Source organism: Eimeria mitis, genomic scaffold, assembly GCF_000499745.2.
Source record: "Eimeria mitis Houghton genomic scaffold, Emh_scaff5664, whole genome shotgun sequence".
NCBI lineage: Eukaryota > Apicomplexa > Conoidasida > Eucoccidiorida > Eimeriidae > Eimeria > Eimeria mitis.
In genome coordinates, this window is record NW_013573923.1 from 1,855 (window position 1) to 2,257 (window position 403).

General features: G+C 53.6%; 1 protein-coding gene across 1 annotated transcript in view; it reads left to right on the forward strand.

Moving 5' to 3' along the window:
* The window catches only part of EMH_0083410 (uncharacterized protein), a gene marked incomplete at both ends in the record, with an annotated part of 2,950 nt that overhangs the window by 1,758 nt on the left and 789 nt on the right, over positions 1 to 403 (forward strand). Inside the window, 2 exons of the mRNA XM_013500638.1 lie at positions 1 to 42; positions 317 to 401. Coding sequence (XP_013356092.1) covers positions 1 to 42; positions 317 to 401 — 127 coding nt within the window. The remainder of the gene's footprint in view (positions 43 to 316; positions 402 to 403) is intronic.

Here is a 403-nt window from a genome sequence, read left to right on the forward strand (position 1 = left end):
CTGTATCTGCTGCTGGAGATACAGCTGAGGAGCGGCACGAGGGTGACACAGTGGAGGAGAAGAGCATCTGCATTTGCTGCTGCTCTTCCTGCTGCAGCTGCTGCAGCTGCTGCTGCTGCTGCTGCTGCTGCTGCTGCTGTCTCCTCTGTCTGCTGAGTCTTTTATACTGTCTCCATGTCTGCGTCACCGCCACCGACAAAACAAAAACAAGAAAAACAACCAACAGCCAGGGGGGGAGACACCTGTTCACTACCATCCCCAACGAGACACCAAACAGCTGCGCAGGAGCCAAAAATATAACCTGAAATATACACAGCAGCAGCAGCAGCAGCAGCAGCAGCAGCAGCAGCAGGAGATGAAGATGCAGCAGATGAAGATGCAGCAGATGAAGATGCAGATGCAG